The sequence below is a fragment of the Ceratotherium simum genome, chromosome X (genome assembly GCF_057802395.1).
Source record: "Ceratotherium simum simum isolate JZ-2026a chromosome X, ASM5780239v1, whole genome shotgun sequence".
Taxonomy (NCBI): domain Eukaryota; kingdom Metazoa; phylum Chordata; class Mammalia; order Perissodactyla; family Rhinocerotidae; genus Ceratotherium; species Ceratotherium simum.
Genome location: NC_141940.1, coordinates 29,663,101 through 29,676,562, shown reverse-complemented (window position 1 = coordinate 29,676,562; position 13,462 = coordinate 29,663,101). Strand labels below are relative to the sequence as shown.

General features: G+C 42.6%; 1 protein-coding gene across 1 annotated transcript; it reads right to left on the bottom strand.

Annotated features, from left to right (window-relative positions):
• Nucleotides 1-1,574: 1,574 nt before the first annotated feature.
• LOC147911793 (rhox homeobox family member 1-like) lies at nucleotides 1,575-9,839 on the bottom strand. The gene is made up of 3 exons (XM_087427399.1): nucleotides 9,282-9,839; nucleotides 5,145-5,190; nucleotides 1,575-1,824 (listed from the first exon to the last, which is right to left on the bottom strand). Exons 1-3 carry the CDS (start codon nucleotides 9,722-9,724, stop codon nucleotides 1,708-1,710), a joined length of 606 nt encoding a protein of 201 aa, XP_087283525.1. The 5' UTR covers nucleotides 9,725-9,839; the 3' UTR covers nucleotides 1,575-1,707.
• Between the last annotated feature and the right edge of the window lie 3,623 nt (nucleotides 9,840-13,462).

Sequence of the window (13,462 nt, the reverse complement as noted above, 5' to 3'; positions counted from 1 at the left end):
AGGGAGCTATCACCATAGCATAATATGAACTAGGTGGTAAACAGGGAGGAACCCAGCAAAGTTTTTTTTGTTAGACTTCCCTGTGTCCCATTGTTTCTGTGTGGCCCAAGCAAATATTTGTTTACCAAATGTTTGCTCCTTTTCACCTACCTGTGAATTGCCTTCCTTCTTTTTGAAGGCCCTGACTCTCCCCACCTCCAACATCCTCTTTTGTTTTATCTGAGGATGGTATTTAGGGTGAGGACTTCAGCCATTTGGGGGAGTTACTTGGTTTTCCTGGATTTCTCCATGTATTCATGTCATTAAAGTTTTGTTTGTTTTTCTCCTGTTAATCTGTCCTTTATTACAGGGGGTGTCTCAGCCAAGAACTCCAGAAGAGTAGAGGGAAAATTATTTTCCTCCCCAATACTTTCTCAAGAAAACAGAGCCTCCCTTCACACTGGGTACATATGAGCACTGTGAAACTGGTCTTTGATTAACTCCCATAACAGGAAATTCTGATGTAACCATGGCACCTTATCTGCAATCATTGCAATCACTTCACAGTATGACTGTGGTGTCCGCAATTAATTACTTTTAACATAAAACTCCATTAAAGGAGCCTCACGTTGCTAAAGATTACTCAAAATCAAAGGTGTGACTGAGAAGAACTTAATGCTTTTAAAAAAGTGGGCCTGGCCTCTTCACCCTCCTAAACTTATTTTTGTTTTTTTTTCCTACCCTGGCAGTTTCACACAAAGACGACAGCATGAACAAAGCAAAGGTATGACTGCTTCTTTCTAATGACTATTTTGGAACACTGCTCAGGAGACCATCTCCTTACTCTTGCTTTGAGCAGCATTAAACCAAAAGGTCCCCTTTTAGTGTTTAACAGCAGGAATTGGAGTCCTCTCAAGGATGCTGAAGGGGAGAGAATACATTTGAAAGTGTGATAGCCAGCTTCTGAGCCAGGGAAGCCAGGGAAAGCCAGGATAATATGCTTTCCTGGGCTGGTGGGGGGACGGGAGAAAAGGGAGAAGAGGCTCTTTCTGGCCTTCATGGAGTCTATTCTCATGTTTCTTTTGAAGCAGCAGAACCTGCGTGCTAGGATGGCTCCTATTCCCCAATCTCCTCATAAAAATGGAGGGCAGGGAATAGAATTTGGAGCGTACCGGATGAATGTTCGGCTGACATCTTTCCATAAATCCCTGTGAGTAGCCTCTTAGGAAGATTCCCTTAGAATTCAGTACTCAATATGAACTTGTCAGCATGAATAGAACTCATCCCCATCTGGAAACACTGTTCTCTTCACTAGGGACTCACCTCGCCCAATCTTGCACATATTTGTGGTCCCAAAGGGGCAGGGTGGGGATGAGGATGGGTAATGGGGGGAAGGATGGGGGATAATATGTGGGTCAGTGCAAACTCACCATGGGCACTTGGGAGACTTCTGTGATGTGCAGGGCCTACTGACAGTGATTCAGGGATGTCATCTCATGAAAGGAGGCTTCCTTGCCATTTTGTTTAAATGGCATTCCATTAACAATTTTCATACATACCCTACTTGCCCCATTTGGCACACAAAGACAAATATATTGAGAATTTACCTCTTTATTGGTAATACAATTGTGGAGGAGGTAAGGGTGACATGGGCAGCATGGGCTGCCCATGTGTCAATGGCACCAGAAGAACCCTTCTCCAATCTGGCTTCTGAACAAGGATGGCATTCTAGGGCCCATCCAACACTAGGATGACAACGTGGTTCGGGGAAACAGGTGGTGCATTTCTGAGCATTGCTTCCCTCTCATTTCTCCTACACTTGGCCCTTCTATTCTTAAACCAAACCTACAATCAGAGAGAAAAAGGGATTGGTTTAGTATATTCAACAGTTAACGTCATAATAGAGAAAACACAACATGCAACCTTATATGCCATTGAGATTTTTTTTTTTTTTTTAAAGATTTTATTTATTCAGTTTTTCCCCCCAAAGCCCCAGTAGATAGTTGTATGTCATAGGTTCACATCCTTCTAGTTGCTGTACGTGGGACTCGGCCTCACGTTGGACGGAGAAGTGGTGCCTCGGGGCGCGCCCGGGATCCGAACCCGGGCCGCCAGCATCAGAGCGCACGCACTTAACCGCTAAGCCACGGAGCCGGCCCTGCCATTGAGATTTTAAACTGCATCAGGAGAAGCTATTTACTTATTGCTAAAATGCCTCAGCAAAGTTAACACCACACACCCTCTCTTCAGCTCACCCTTAGTGAGCGCTGGCTATGTGTCAAATTCTGGAATAGGCTTACTACTCCCAATTTTAATATTCTGATGATTTTTTCCAGGTATTGGACGCAAGTATAGCTTATGTGTTGCACCAGGTCCTTTCTGTTGATCCAATGCCTGGCAATAGGATAAAGAAAGATCTGTATCCTGACAGCTGATCATCAGCTGTCCAGCTGCCTCCAGCCCACTCCTCACTAGGGATGGTGTCACCTTGTTTGTGGGAGAATTTGGGTATGATAAATGGTGGGCCCTATTTAAAGTCACATTGAGGGGAATGACTCCCTATTTGAAAAGCCTATCTTCAGTGTGAAATAATTAATAGGAAGGAACATGTTGGGTTTTTAGACAGAAAGTTTCCTTCAAAGATGTCTAGGGGGTCATTAGTCCTTTGAAACATCTTGAGAGTTAAAAAGGTGGTCTGGCAAGGGAGGCCTAGTCATGGGGTCTCACGGAGTCTGTGGCTTGTCTATCTGGGACATGCGAGTTGCTGAAATCCTGCCCTGGACACTGCCTTGATATTTTAGCCTGTAGTGTTAAGGAAAGTTGAGACCAACTTTACCCAAATTAACTAAAACTCTCAAAAATCTTTGCCCAGCCAAGAGTTCGGGGGGAAAGAGGCATACCACTGTCACCGTTGTCAATTCTGCATGCTCCAACCTGCCCCACCCTCCAAACCTTCCTGGGCTCAGGACCAGGTCAGCTCACTCTGCTCTGGCTACAGTTCCAGGATCCTGGACCGGAGTCGCCGTTGCCCAGCATGGCAGGTTATCCTAGGCACTGCTACTTAACCAGGAGGTCCCAATCCAATCCCTTATTCTTAGGGCAAAAATGTGGAACATGCATTATAGGAAGACAGTCAACAACAATGAGGGTAAGAGGTATATCTGCCAAGTATTTATGGAAACAAAACTGTCAGTTAGACTTCACTATCTTCTCAATGTACTAGTTAATGGGATTTACACTGTATTTAAATCCTTCTGCAAGTTTCCACACTGCAAATTTTTAAGTGACAAAAAGGGCCTTCTCTCCCTGCCTGAGGCTTAATTTTTACTCTCCCATCTTAGGATTTGTGGTCTTTCTGTTGCATGAATATAAAGTCTAAACAAGGCCAGTGTAATAGGGCTCATTTTGCGGGGATCCAAATGTACCAGTGGTCAAATCTCCATAAACATAACCAAAGCCCACAGCTGGCTGTGGTATGGGCTGATATTAGGTCTGTATTCCCAACAGTGGTTTCACAAAACAGTTCTATTTGCAAAAGAAAGGAGGAAAACCGTGTATTAAGTTTCTTGTGAAAATTCATGCTGTAGGGTTTGGAAATAGATGAGAACACTAAGTTTTTTCCCTGATTTGTTTCTTATGGCTCATATTCCCCTCAGAATGCCATTGAGAGAGCACTATGTAAACCCATGGAGGGGGAAAAGGAACTCACCAAACGTTACATTTTTCTTTTCCTCTGCATATACCTTGCCAGTCTGAGAAAGTGCTCCCAACCTCCTCTAACCTTTCCAACCTGAGCCAGGCCTGTGAGCCCAGTCTAGGGTATTAGGACACCAGTATTCAATGGTCTGCTTTGTTGGGCTGCTGTTCAGAGACTCCCACCACCAGATCTGCAACTCCTTTCCATTACTGCACTCACACATGCACTCTGCAGCAAAGCTAATAAACTCATCCTGATTTTCTTTTCATTTTTTGGTTAATACCACCTTGATACAACTTATGGTTTTCTTTGGTCACCTTTTGATCTTATGACCTACAAATCAGTCATCACTGTCTGAGCAAATTAAAAGTATTTGAAATTAACACAGCTGTGAATCTACCTGAAATGAGGGCCACCCACCTCCCACCAAACAAATTCCACAAAACTCACCTCTTCAAAATAGTACCACTGAAATGGGAAAAATTAGAAATTTCTCAAGAGAATATTCACTTATGCATTTAGTAAATTCATAACGTTGAATTTTTGTACTACCTGTAAGGCCTATTTGACTGTATGTGATTCTTCTCTAACCTTTTCACCCTTCTTAGATCAATTAATATTAATTCAATATTTTTCTTTTTGCTTGTTTGTTTCATTCCTCAGATAAATTTCCAAAGCTTGCAAATCTTCCCCCCATTCTCACCATAATGTGACTATTCTAGCAATGTTTTCAGGTTGATACATCAAATAATTCCAGAAAATTAAAATTTAGGGCTGCCACTCTCTACACTGCCTTACCAAACACTTATAAACAAAAGGATGAGGTTCAGGCAATTAGACTCGTAAGCTATCTTCCCCTATCAATCTCAGCTTAACTAAACATACACTAGTTACTCATATAGTGTGTTCTGTGGATAAATTACTCCCTCACTCCAATATTTATAAATTCACTCATTTAGCTAAGAGCTATGCCTGGCTTTAAATAAGGTAGTACAATTTTACACTCTTATAACCTGCTCCTCTGTGCATTAATTTGAATCCTTCCAGTCAGGCTGAGGCCCAACATGACTCCACACAGAAGTGCTCCCTGAAGGATACCAGTGTTAGAAGGAGTTGGACTTTATTGAATATACACATATACATGTATATATAAATATACATATACATATCTATGTTTGTAAAAAATATATCTATATTTAATTTTGTACACAGAATAGGAGAAGCAGTTCATTTTTTCTTTTCCTTTAAGAAATCATGTTCCCTCTGGTAATGGGAAATATCCATAAGCTGGAGTTTACATATTCCATTTTGCACCCATAAAGACTCCTAAGGTCAAAACATATTGGCCAACGTAAAAAAGACAACAAAAACACACAAACGTGAGGATGTGTAGGACAAAGGCGTCCAAGCCCTAAAGCAGGTTTTAGAATGGCTGCCCTGCCAAATTGCTTTTTTCAGGTTTACTGACCTGCACTCTGGCTTCAGTCACATCTATGCGTCTCGCAAGCTCCCTTCTGTGGGGAGAAAACCACAAATGTTTAGTATTTGTAGTTGTGGATAAAACGAAATATATGGATATACATTTTATGCTTGTTTTTAAATTTGCATTCTCCCCTCAAGAGCCCCCCAAGGAAACTTTTCTGTCTTTCCCAGGTACAAGCTTGGTTTATTGATAATTTCCCTTCAAAATTTAAAGTGGCTTCAACAACTTAGTAGTCAAGATAAATAATTTTTTTTTTTTTTGGCAAGGAAGATCAGCCCTGAGCTAACATCCATGCCAATCCTCCTCTTTTTGCTGAGGAAGACTGGCTCTGAGCTAACATCCGTGCCCATCTTCCTCCACTTTATATGGGACGCCGCCACAGCATGGCCAGATAAGCAGTGAGTCGGTGCACGCCCGGGATCCGAACCAGGGGCCGCCAGCAGCAGAGTGTGCACACTTAACTGCTACGCCACGGGGCTGGCCCCAGGATAAATAATTTTAATGCACTCTTTGACAAAGAAGCCAAGACCATACAATGGAGAAAGGAAAGTCTCTCTTTTTTTTTGTGAGGAAGATCAGACCTGAGCTAACAACCACGCCAATCCTCCTCTTTTTGCTGAGGAAGACTGGCCCTGAGCTAACATCTATTGCCAATCCTCCTCCTTTTTTCCCCTTTTTCTCCCCAAAGCCCCAGTAGATAGTTGTATGTCATAGTTGCACATCCTTCTAGTTGCTGTATGTGGGATGCCACCTCAGCATGGCCGGACAAGCGGTGAGTCCTCACGCACCCGATCTGAACCAGGCTGCCAGTAGCAGAGTGTGTGCACTTAACCGCTAAGCCATGGGGCGGGCCCCGGAAAGTCTCTTTAATAAATGGTGTTGGGAGCACTGGACAGCCACATGCAAAAGAATGAAAGTAGACCATTATCTTACACCATACACAAAAATTAACTCCAAATGGATTAAAGACTCGAATATAAGACCTGAAACCATAAAACTCCTAGAAGAAAATATAGGCAGTACGCTCTTTGACATTGGTCTTAGCAGCATGTTTTCAAATACCATGTCTACTCAGGGAAACAAAAGAAAAAATAAACAAATGGGACTACATCAGACTAAAGAGCTTCTGCAAGGCAAAGGAAACCAGGAACAAAATGAAGACAACCCACCAACTGGGAGAAAATATTTGCAAATCATATATCAGACAAGGGGTTAACTTTCAAAATATATAAAGAACTCATACAACTCAGCAACCAAAACACAACCAACCCAAGCAAAAAATAAGCAGAGGATATGAACAGACATTTTTCCAAAGAAGATATAAAGGTGGCCAACAGGCACATGAAAAGATGTTCAACATCACTAATTACTAGGGAAATGCAAATCAAAACTACAATGAGATATCACCTTACACCTGTTGGAATGGCTATAATTACCAAGACAAAAAATAACAAATGTTGGAGAGGATGTGGAGAAAAGGGAACCCTCATACACTGCTAGTGGGAGTGCAAACTGGTGCAGCCAGTATGGCGATTTTTCAAAAAAATAAAAATAGAAATACCATACTATCCAGCTATCCCACTACTGGGTATTTATCCTAAGAACTTGAAATCAACAATTCAAAGAGACTTATGCAACCCTGTGTTCATTGCAGCATTATTCACAATAGCCAAGACATGGAAGCAACCCACGTGCCCATCAACTGATGATTGGATAAAGAAGATGTGGTATATATACACAATGGAATACTACTCAGCCATAAAAAAATGACAAAATTGTCCCATTTGCAACACCATGGATGGACCTTGAGGGTATTATGTTAAGTGAAATAAGCCAGACAGAGAAAGACAAACACCACATGATTTCACTTATATGTGGGAGGTAAACAAACTCATGGATAAAGAGAACAGATTAGTGCTTATCAGAAGGGAAGAGGGTTGAGGGGTGGGTGGAAGGGGTAAAGGGGCATATATATAGGGTGATGGATAAAAATTAGACTATTGATGGTGAGCAAGATGCAGTGTATACAGAAACTGATAAATAATAATGTACACCTGAAATTACACAGTGTCATAAATCATTATGACCTCAATAAAATTGAAAAAAATAAATAAGAAAAACTAATGCAAAAAATCTATGATGAACAAATTATCAAAATTTTAAATAAAAGAAGGATCCTTTTATTATGCAACTGCAGTTGCATAACAGTCCCTTATTTTCCTTACCTTGATTGCAATAAAATTTTATTTACAAAAATAGGCCACCAGCATAGGCAATAAAAGAACAAAATAAATAAATTGGACTACATCAAAATTAAAAACTTCTGTGCATCAAAGGACATAATCAACAGAGTGAAAAAGCAACCCAGAGAATAGAAGAAAATATTTGAAAATCATATATCTGATAAGGAGTTAATATCCAGAATATATTAAGAACTCCTACAACTCAACATTAAACACCCAGATTAAAAAATGGGCAAAGCCATCAACTGATGAATGGATAAAGAAGATGTGGTATATATATATGTATATATACATATATACACACACACACACTGGAATACTACTCAGCCACAAAAAAGACAAAATCGTCCCATTTGCAACAACATGGATGTACCTTGAGGGTATTATGTTAAGCGAAATAAGCCAGACAGAGAAAGACAAACACTGCATGATTTCACTCATGTGTGGAAGATAAACACATGGATAAAGTGAACAGATTAGTGGTTACCAGAGGGGGAGGGGGTTGGAGGTTGGGCATAAGGGGTGAAGGGGTGCATTTATATGGTGACAGACAATAACGTACAACTGAAATTTCACAATGTTATAAACTATTATGACCTAAGCAAAATAAAAAAAAATGGGCAAAGGACTTGAATAAACATTTCTCCAAAGATGATATACAAATGGTCACTAGGCACATGAAAAGATGCTCAACATCACTAATTAATCATTAAGGAAATGCAAATAAAAACCACACTGATACCACCTCATCCCCTTAGGATGGCTACTGTCAAAAAAACAGAAAATATCAAGTGTTGGTGAGGATGTGGAGAAAGTGGAACCCTTGTACAGTGTTGGTGGGAATGTAAAATGCTGCAGTTGCTAAAGAAAACAGTATAACAGTTGTTCAAAACATTAAAAACAGAATTATAATATGATCCAGCAATTCCACTTCTGGTTGTATACCCCCCAAAACTGAAAACAGTGACTCCAACTGATATTTGCACATTCATGTTCCTAGCAGCACTATTCACAATAGCCAAAAGGTAGGACCAACCCAAGTGCCCATTTAAAGAAAATATGGTGGGGCCAGCCCGGTAGCCTAGTGGTTAAGTTCCACATGCTCTGCTTGGGTGGTGTGGGTTCAGATCCCTGGGGGGGACTACGCCACTCATCAAGCCATGCCGGGGCAGTGACCCCCATATAAAATAGAGGAAGACTGGCATAGATGTTAGTTCAGGGCCAATCTCCCTCACCAAAAAAAGACAAGAAAATATGGTATTTACATACAATGGAATATTATTCAGCCCTAAAAAACAAGGAAATTCTGATACATGCTACAACATGGATGAACCTTTAGGACATTACTAAGTGAAATAAACCAGTCACAAAAAGAAAAACACTTTATGATTCCACTTATATGAGGCAACTAGAATAGTCAAATTCATAGAACTAGAAAGAAGAAGGTGGTTGCCAGGGGCTGGGGGGGATGAGGGAATAGTGAATCGTTTACTGTGTAAAGAGTTTTAGTTTTGCAAGATGAAAAGAGTTCTGGAGATTGGTTGCACAACAATATGAATATACTTAACACTACTAAACTGTACACTTAAAAAACGGTTAAGATAGTAAGCTTTATCTTTACATATAGTTTACCACAATTTAAAAAAACCAAAAACCAAAAAACGACCACCGACCCCAGTTTCTAGACTTGAGTCTCGTAACTACTGTACGAAAATATTTCCCGTGATAGCAGAAAGCATTCTCCTCCCCCAACCCTGGAGCACAAGTGGCTTTTTTGGCTTAGGAGGGGAGGCAGGAGGCCTGAGGAAGAGACAAACGTGCCTGGAAATGAGCCCGAACCCCCTGGAGAATTGGGCGCCCCCTGGAGCAAGCCACTTACCTTGTGAGCGCATTCGGGTATTGAGTGTGTTGGAAAGCACTTTCCAGCTCCTGCAGCTGCCATGGTGTGAACTTAACGCGCTGGATTCGTCGCTGCCCGTTCTGGGGCTGCGGAGCCTCGGCAGCCGCCGGTTGAGCTGGCTCCTCAGGCTGCTGCTGCCCAGGCTCCTGGCCGCCATCGCCGCCCTCGTGGTTCCAGTCGATCTCGTGGTTCTCATTGACCTCGTGGTTCCCATCGTCTTCACGGTTCCCTTCACCTTCGGGGTTGATGTCGCCATCATGGTTCATGTCATCCACGAGGCCTGGATCTCTTTCCGCAACGTGGCCGCCGTCTTCTACTTCTGCTGCTGCACGCTGCACAGAATCAGATCTTATTTTCACCTGGTACATTCCCAGGTTGTAGTAGCCGGGGTAAAAGTAGTTGCCCCTGGGTGGAGGCTCCATGGCTGGAGCGCTGTTGAAGCCCTGTGGCTCCACAAACTCTGTGCTGGTTGGGAACAGAGCTTCCAGCAGAGGCTCAGGCAGGTCCTCTTTGCCGTGCCTGGTACGGGTTACCACGGGTTTGAGGCGAGTTCAACGCCTACGCGCTCCCCTTTAGATGATTGCTATTGGCTGTCTTTTTACCACCAGTTGAGGTGGGTGGGACTTGCTTAGGCGCGCAAGCGGCCAGGGCGTGGCCAAAAAGAAGGGTGCTAGTAGGGAACATGGGTGCTTGCAGAATTGGGACTCTAATATACAGCTCAGTTTGCTACTCCCAGCTCGAGCAGAATGTCTGCCTTGACGAAGGAGCTGTACTGGATTATGCAAACTGATTTGGGGGCAAAGGACCAGGGACGAGGGGGTGGTGGGGGGTGCAAGACGTCACACTAACCAGGGGAGCCCCTGTGGAAAAGTTTGGAGAACGTCTCATGGTCCAACCCTCTATATTTAGCAGCCTGCACATGCCACGGGCTAGTAACTAAGCTGAAATGATTAACTACAGGGTTGCTTGCTCTGCGTTTCTGCAAGGATGCTGAGAGCAGAGCCCGCCATACTCCCCCGGGCACCGGGAGCGGGAACTTGCAGCTGGGTTTGCAGAGCATTCTGGGTCAGATGTGCTTTGCAAGAAACCCAATGCACCCCTTGAGAATGTTCAAGTACTTCAGATTTTTAGTAATGAATCCACATCAGAGTGTAAGTGTGGACCCCAGCCTAGTGCTTAGTGCATCCAAAAACACTTGCATTGCACAGGCTCTGGATGCCACAGTGGCGTGTGCATCCTCTGCCGTGCTCCACTCCAGCGGCATTTCTGGTTGCAGGTCCTCCACACAATCTGAGGCACTCCTCATGCTGGGCTCCTGCTGTGAAATGAACCCAGGTGAGTTTCCACCTTTCCCCTTGCTGCCTTGTCCTTTCCCCTTCCCTCTTTTTTTTTTTTTGGTGAGGAAGATTGGCCCTGGGCTAACATCCATGCCCATCTTCCTCTACTTTATGTGTGGGACACCGCCGCAGCATAGCTTGACAAGCAGTGCGTAGGTCCGCGCCCAGGATCTGACCCTGTGAACCCTGTCACCACCCAAGTGGAGCATGCAAGCTCAACCAGTACGCCACCGAGCCAGCCCTCCCCCTCCCTCCTTTTTTCTAGAAATATTGTCCTGATCACTTGCTCAGGAAAAAATAAAATTTTATTTATTGACGAATAAAAGAGATCCAGGTCAGATTGAGGGCTCTGTGGTTCTCCCTTCAAGATGTGTTTCGTAGATGTTCTGGAAGGTGTTAATATGCTGAATATTGAAAATATTTTCTAATAATAGGCCCTATGCTTGATATCATTCATGATTTGTCCTATTTTTACCATTGCAATTGCCATTGTCTTCATTATTATTTTATGAAAGAAATTAAACCATTTTTGTGGGCCCTTAAAGATACTGTTGGGGAGGGAGAAATTCCCGCTTTTACCTTTTTTGTATTATTATGGCTGGACTAATAATAAAATTGACATAAGACCGGATTAACAGGAGAAAAACCCAATTTAACACATATATATTGGAGAATGTAGAGAAATGATGCTCTCTGAGTGAACAAAGCAGACAGTTTATATATCTTTTTACACAAAGAAGCAGTAAATTCGTGAGGAATTAACGGGACAGTGAAGCTTAGGTTTGAGGTGCATAATTAGAGAGGAATTTAAGCAGAGTTTAGGATTTAGGTAGTAAATTAGTAAAAGTAACAGGGTTTGTTTATACAGGCTTCCTGGCCCTGAATTCCTTAGCTCCGGTGATAAGGGTGTCTCTGTCTCTTGGTGTGGGGAGGGTACTTTTCACAAGGGAGATTTATTTCCTGCTTTCAAAAGGAATAGAGAGAGGAGGGTCAAAAATTTACTTTAAGTCAAAACAAGTAACTTTAATTCAAAATAATCAATATGCCATTGTGGGATATTTTGGGGTGGCCTGCCTTGGGCCCCAACAGGTTTAAGTCGTGTGGGAAAAGTAAAAGGTATAGGGAAGTATTTTGAGGTGGAGTCGAGAGGAAATGCTGATGGATTGGACGTTTGGAATTAAAAAAGAGGATGAGACAGCCTATATGCATTAACTCATTGAACCATCATGAAAACCCTATGATGGAGGTACTGTTATTATTTCTTTACTTTTTTTTTTGGTGAGGAAGATTGGCCCTGAGCTAACATCTGTTGCCAATCTTCCTCTTTTTGCTTGAGGAAGATTGTCCCTGAGATAACAGTTGTGCCAATCTTCCTCTATTTTTTGTATATGGGACACCACCACAGCATGGCTTGATGAGCAGTATGTAGGTCCGTGCCCAGGATCTGAACCCATGAACCCTGGGCTGCCAAAGCGGAGCATGTGAGCTTAACCACTATGCCACAGGGCTGGGCCCCTATTATTCCCATTTTTTAGGTAAGGAAATTGAGAGTCAGACAGGTTCATGCATTGGCTCAGGACACACAGTGTGTCAGGTATTAGACCTGTACTCCTAACTGCCTTCTCCCCATTATTGGTGGCCTTTTTCTTCTCCCTACAATGTACGTCTCTTCCTATTTTCTATTTTCTTATCCTATTTCATTACTTTTTCTCCTTCCTCCCTCTTCCTTGACTGAGGATAGAACCCAAGGATCTCACGTAGCCCAGTGGGTGTCAGTCCGTTAAGATGCAAGTGACTGAGTCCTGTCATGCTGATTCCCTAGATGCTGCAAAGGGCAAGGGTCTTTCCTTGCTCAGAGTCACCATGAAGACCATGGTCTCCAGTACTGCCTCTATTGGCAGGCCACAGACTCAACGGGTCTGCCTCTCCGTTTAATGTGCCAAAAATGTTAAAAAAAAAAACCAATATTTGTAAATACATACAAAAAGTTTTAAAGAGAATATAACAGGGCCAACCCCCATGGCCTAGTGATTAAGTTCAGCATGCTCTGCTTCAGTGGCCAGGTTCAGTTCCTGGGCTCAGACCTATACCTCTTGTCTGGCAGTAGCCATGCTGTGGTGGCGGCTCACATACAAAAAGACGAAAATTGGCAGCGGATGTTAGCTCAGGGTGAATCTTCCTCAGCAAAAAAAAAAAAAAAAAAGAATATATCACAACTTCAGAGCACACTCACAATTTTCAGAAAAATAAAGGATTTGTGAATTGTCCTCTCTCAGAAAGAGTCTCCATATAATTCCTCATGACAGACTCTCTAGGGTTTTTCTTTGTGATTTGGCTTATTGGGGGCGGAAGGCTATGTAATTATGAGTCTGTGTCGTGTAGAAGGGGGCCCAAGTCGAGTAAGCTGCATATCCGTAGATATCCTGAATCTTGAATGGAGATTTATAGCTGGTATGCCCTTAGTGTAAATCTCCCTATTCTGCACCCCTCCACTTTGCTTTTCACTAAGGCCAATCCTGTGCTTGAAACCCTGTTTGCTTGTCCTAACAGCACTCCATTTTGCCATGAGTACAGGTCTCTCTTGCCTAGGCAAAGATATTCAATCTCAGACTAGCAGATTCTGCCCAGTGTTTTTTTTCAGCTGAAGGTTCTCCTAATTTATTTAAAGGCCTCCATCATTGTACTTAATTAAAGATAGGCTTTCTTATCACCAGAGCTAGGGAATTCAGGGCCAAGAAGCCCATATAAACAAACTCTGTTACTTTTACTAATTTACTACCTCTAATAAATCTCGTTGGCTTCAAAATTTTAAAAATATATTTC

Bases quoted from the DNA above. Each gene is read 5' to 3' on its own strand.
- LOC147911793 (XM_087427399.1), bottom strand. From the start codon at position 9,724: ATGGAGCCTCCACCCAGGGGCAACTACTTTTACCCCGGCTACTACAAC. The intron at 5,191-9,281 runs GTAAGTGGCTTG...TTCTCCCCACAG, and splicing joins TACCCGAATGCGCTCACAAG to AAGGGAGCTTGCGAGACGCA. The intron at 1,825-5,144 runs GTCAGTAAACCT...CTCTGATTGTAG, and splicing joins TGACTGAAGCCAGAGTGCAG to GTTTGGTTTAAGAATAGAAG.